General features: G+C 30.1%; 1 protein-coding gene across 1 annotated transcript; it reads right to left on the reverse strand.

The window, feature by feature from the left end:
- Positions 1 to 522: 522 nt before the first annotated feature.
- On the reverse strand, positions 523 to 3,755 carry LOC149545814 (LOB domain-containing protein 23-like). Its single transcript, XM_089794485.1, has 2 exons — positions 3,519 to 3,755; positions 523 to 1,232 (listed from the first exon to the last, which is right to left on the reverse strand). Exons 1-2 carry the CDS (start codon positions 3,678 to 3,680, stop codon positions 921 to 923), a joined length of 474 nt encoding a protein of 157 aa, XP_089650611.1. The 5' UTR covers positions 3,681 to 3,755; the 3' UTR covers positions 523 to 920.
- Positions 3,756 to 5,315: the final 1,560 nt, after the last annotated feature.

Raw genomic sequence — 5,315 nt, forward strand, 5'->3', positions numbered from 1 at the left:
GACTTTAGTATATCACTCCCTTTTCTAACAGTTTATTTCCAATAGTTAATCAGCAGCTGCATTATGAAAATCGGAAAAAATCTGAATTATTTAGAAAATTTTACAGAGATACTTTTATACTTATTTTTAAGCACAAAACAGAACTAAGCAGCATGAGGATATGAAAAAAGATTCCAACACATTCTCCATACTGTACTCCAAATCAAAAAATCATAAAGCAAAATACATAAATAAAAACACTCACAACTTCACTTATCATATAACTATACAAAAGAAATACAATATTATGATTTTCAATAACATTCAAAAGAATTTATTAGAAATTATTTTCAACAAAAATATAATTATTCCCGAGCATACACTTACTATACATGCTGAACATATATTTACTCACCTCTTGTATCTCTACAACTGCCTACAACAAAGTGAGACCTACACATCTCACAGGTCATGCTATAACAATGTCATAAACTGACATTGTACTCGTGTTTTAAATACACATGATCAAATATAACAAAAGTAGACATAAATTATCTTATTTTCTATTAATTTTTTTTTATCTAACTATTTTTGTATCAAACTCTTTGATTTTTGTTTGAAGCAGCGCTTAAAGCTGCATTGCTGGTTGAATTCATGTTGCTAGTTCTATAATGCTATCAGACCTGAGCATATCCAAAATTGTTTAAGGATTATCTCTATCTCAATAGTATAAGTTTTTTCAAAATATTATACCTTTAGGCAATACAAACATATAGTTTTCGATAAGGTTTAGTAAACATATTATTTATCACGCTAGTGTGCACCTCTAGCTTTCAAGAAGATATTAAACAATTCTTCTATAGATCACATATCAATTTCCACAACAACAGTTAATTTATATGGCATCAATAAAACAGGTTTATCAACCCATCCTGGTAAATCTATACGTCCATTGGCTCCCACAATAGTAGTGGATCGCTATCTTCATACACGATCTCATCAGCTAAATCATTGTGGTGCACATCTTGAACATCTGGAGATCCAGCAAACAGGAGGAAATCAAGTTTATCATACTCTGAACGCATTTGCACGACCTCCTCTCTCTTGGATGCCAACTGAGACTCCAGATCCTTTATTCGCTTTTGTAGGTCATGGACTGCACTAATACTTCCATTGATGGGGTCCTTCACTCTTGCATTTGCTTCACAGACCAAACTACTTATTGCCTCTGCTCTTTGTTCAGTCTCCAAACCCTAAGCAACATTGCATAAATATCAGACTTCCACAACCATACAATTAGTTCTTATGTTTGTTGATGAAGTTGTATTAAAGCTTTTGTTTATAAAGTGTGTTAAAGCCTTTGATCATAGTGCTTGAATCATCATCAGCGAGAGTTATTATAATTAGAACCCATTTGTTATATTGTTAAATATCACTATTGAAATGAGGCTACCCATAAGAAAGTAGAAAGGAAAAATTTGTGAGAACAACTTGATCACCACTGCATTTCTAGAATGCTGTACATGCCACGTAGAATGTAACTATTGGGTTTACTGCAAGCGAAAGAACTCAAAAATTGTCTCGTACCGTTCAAACAATTTGTCAAACCCAAATGCATTCTTTATTCTATAAATAGTACTACAACTTGATCACTTTTTGCTACATGATAGTATACGGTGGAAATATTATGATGTTCGTGATATTGACGTGAAAATATTTGACGAACCTTCAAACAAAGAAAAACAGCCGAACTTGCCAACACCTTCCATTAACGAAAACTTGGCTATTGCACTTACTCACCATGCATTCATCTTCTTCTAGATGACCAACATGTTGAAATGATTCCAGGCATTTGCCATATTCAAAATACAAGAATGGCCACACTGTTAATTATAGAATATGTACAGTGTCATCAAGCTGCCAAATTCGAGTAACATGTTATATACATTTTTTGAGGAGTAGAATACCTAGGTACCATACTGAAATAATAAAAAAAGGAAGCTTGTATAACGATATTTCCACAGGTGGAGTATGGTGTATCACTGCAAGAGGTTGAATTTATTTTTTCTACAGGGTAAATAAGGGCTGCACAAACAAAATCGTTTTAATCACATGTTTTAGAAAGGTGTTTAAAGCTTTGATTTATTTCTATAGGCTATCTGAAGTCAGAGCAAAAGGTAGATAGTGTTAAAGAAGTTGATGTGGTTTTGAATAAACCACTAACATTAATTTAAAGCTTAAAGTGTGCTGTTTAAACCCGACTATACATAAAAATCTGTTTGAAAGAAGTGAAAGAAAGATTGGTGGCGGAATTCCCTCAGACTATTTATCAAGTTCGACAGCAGAATAAGGATGAATTGTATGGCTAGAAAAACTAAGTCATTTAGAAATAGAAATGAGAAATAGCTAGTCAAAAATAGCTAGTAGCTTTATAAGATAAATGGTTAACTACTACAAGTATCTAAACTGAAGAAAACAAAATCCAGTTAGTAGACATTTCAGATGTCATGCTTTCTAAATAGAAACAAAAAGTTTTTATTATGTACGTAGGATTTCTAAAGCGCTATGCACCTTCTGAACAACCAAACATGTATCGTAGCTATGAAGAAAAATAAATCATCAGAAACAATAAGTAAATTAACAAGAGGACTAATAAAGAAACTAGAAGAGTAAATATCATTACACAAAAGAGTTTAATTGTTGCTCATTTAAAATATAAATATCTAAATATGAGACAACAATCTGGAATATATGAAAAATAAAAATAAAAATTCAACATCTATGATAATAATTTAAATATTCATTTTAATATCTTTTGGTTGTAAGAAATATTAGATTATTACAGCCCTTGAAATCAAATTATTATGTTTTATTGGGAGAAAATTCAATGTACAATGCACATATCATACTCCAAAAATATTACAATAACAATATTAGCACACTTCAACCAATAAAAACATTTCATATCAATAACAGTATTAAATTTGTGCCAATACACTTACTTGACAAAAGTTACAAACATGAAGTTCTGATAGTTTAAAGGAACAAAGAAAGTACTTTCACAATACTTAATGAACTATATGGCTTTGTATGAATCTACAGCTGGTTTCTTACAGGAGGTACGTAATTATGCTATATAAATAAGATGTTCATAGTATATTTCAAACAAAAACTTAAATCTGAAATGTGAAATGTTCCTGTACAAGACAACTAACTGTAGTAGAAACAAGATGTACATATCTTGTCCAAATCGATGCATCTGAATTCTTGAATTCTTTGCAAATGAAATGCACCTATCTTACTCCCCTTCTAATTTACACTTCAATTAAAATCAATCAACCAAACGAGTACAATCAAAATGAAACCCTGATATGTTTAAGAAATAAATTAAGAGGCTGTTAAGCACATGGAAATCCTGGGTACCACACCTATGAACCCCGAAGTTATAGGCAAACAAAAACGAAAGCCGTAACAACACAAAACAAAATGGAGCCAGTACAGAACAAAAACTGAAAATGGGCCCATGGTTAAAAAATTACTTGTAGCTGTTTGATAACATGGTTGGTTCCATACACTTTCTGCACAACTGCGAATTTATCTGGATCATCTGCAGGAAAATGTGGAGCCAAAACACAATCTTCTGAGCATTTCTTGCGTTGCGCTCTACAGGCTGCACAGGCTCTACTCCTCCCCTCTGCCATTGCTGTCGTAACTAAACCAGCAACAATGAGTCCACTTTTTCCACCAAAGGATTTTTTTATTGAAATAAATTAGAAAGACAATTACAATTGAACAAACATATTAAATAATTTATTGTATTAAATAGAAAAATATCAACATTTACTAAGAGTCTTGGTTAGTATGAAGAAATGATATGCGCTGTTTTCGGTAGGTGGTTTAGGGCACGCCTCTATCGCGTTTTATTTGAATATGTGTTTTCAGTACGGGACCCGAAAATGAGAAAATGTGAGCCTTGAAAAAGACCGAGTCGGTTAGGTATTTGAAATGTCTGTAGCGCACTCGGCGTTTTCTGAATATAGGATTGTGGTACAAAGATTTGTCAATGAATTTCACAACGCAAGGCCGGAAGTCAAACGAGTTGAACAAGCACGTTTAAAATTCTATGGTAAATTTCAAATTTATTAATGTGTAATTTGACATGTTTAGATTGAGAGAAATAATATTATATGAAGAATGGGAGTCTAGTCAAGGGGTCTATTAGGAGTGACATGTTATATTTACAAGTTTAGTAAAGGAGTCTATTAGAAGTTATATGTTTGATGAGGAAGAAAAGTGGACATAATTATTTAAATATTTATCTATATATTCATACACTAACCCTAGTATAATTACTATTCACCTAGATCGTACATCACATTATTTCTCCTCCTAAGATTATATTTGTGGCATAAACTCAATCTTATATAAAGTTGAGCATCACCTAAGTAATATTTAAACTTTTATTATGATCTCATCTTTGAAAATTTGATGGCAAGTAAAATGCAAATGCAATATAAATTTTAAAATATTTTATTAATAGAAATGTTACATTGAGAACACATAAAATTTTATAATTTTAAATTATGACACACACAAAAAAAAATCTTAAGACTAAATAAATTTATTTAATTTCATAATTTCATAATCTAGTATTTCATTTTATAATATATTCATATAAAACTACTATTTTTTTATCTAAATTAAGAAAATTATATAAATTTGCATTTGGCAAGTAATAATTTCATGTTTGTGGACATGCAAATAATAGAAAATAAATTTGACCCTATTAAATTTTAGAAAACTATTTGAAAACCATCCCATAGAAAATAATTTTTTCTAAGATTACAATCTTTACTTTTAAATAAAATTAGGAAATTTTTATTTTCTTTCTCTCCTCGCAAAAAAAGGTAAATTAAAGGTTTTGAAAATGAGGACAATAAATATTTACAATATTTATCATAAAATTATTCAATAAATAATAGCACTAAATAAGAAAGATTTATCATGAAAATATGTTTGAAAATTTGAGAAAATGTATAAATATTAGATTAAAGAATATTCAAAAGTTATGAGGTTTACATAAAGGCATGGCTTTTCTTTTTTCTAGGCTTTACATTATAGGAAAACTACTTCCACCATTAAAATCAAAGGCCTTAGATTTTGGTTGTGTCATAAATACAAGAAAATTTAAATCCAATAAAGTGACAAAAAAAGTGTAATATATTAAAAAAAAATTGTAGAAACAAAAATTTCACATACATTTGAATATCTTTATTTTGATAAGTAGGAGATATTTTCCATAACAAGACAAATTGTGATATTGTTATCAAGATTTA

This window comes from Cupressus sempervirens, chromosome 7 (assembly GCF_028749045.1).
Source record: "Cupressus sempervirens isolate cs-2001-9-10 chromosome 7, ASM2874904v1, whole genome shotgun sequence".
NCBI lineage: Eukaryota > Viridiplantae > Streptophyta > Pinopsida > Cupressales > Cupressaceae > Cupressus > Cupressus sempervirens.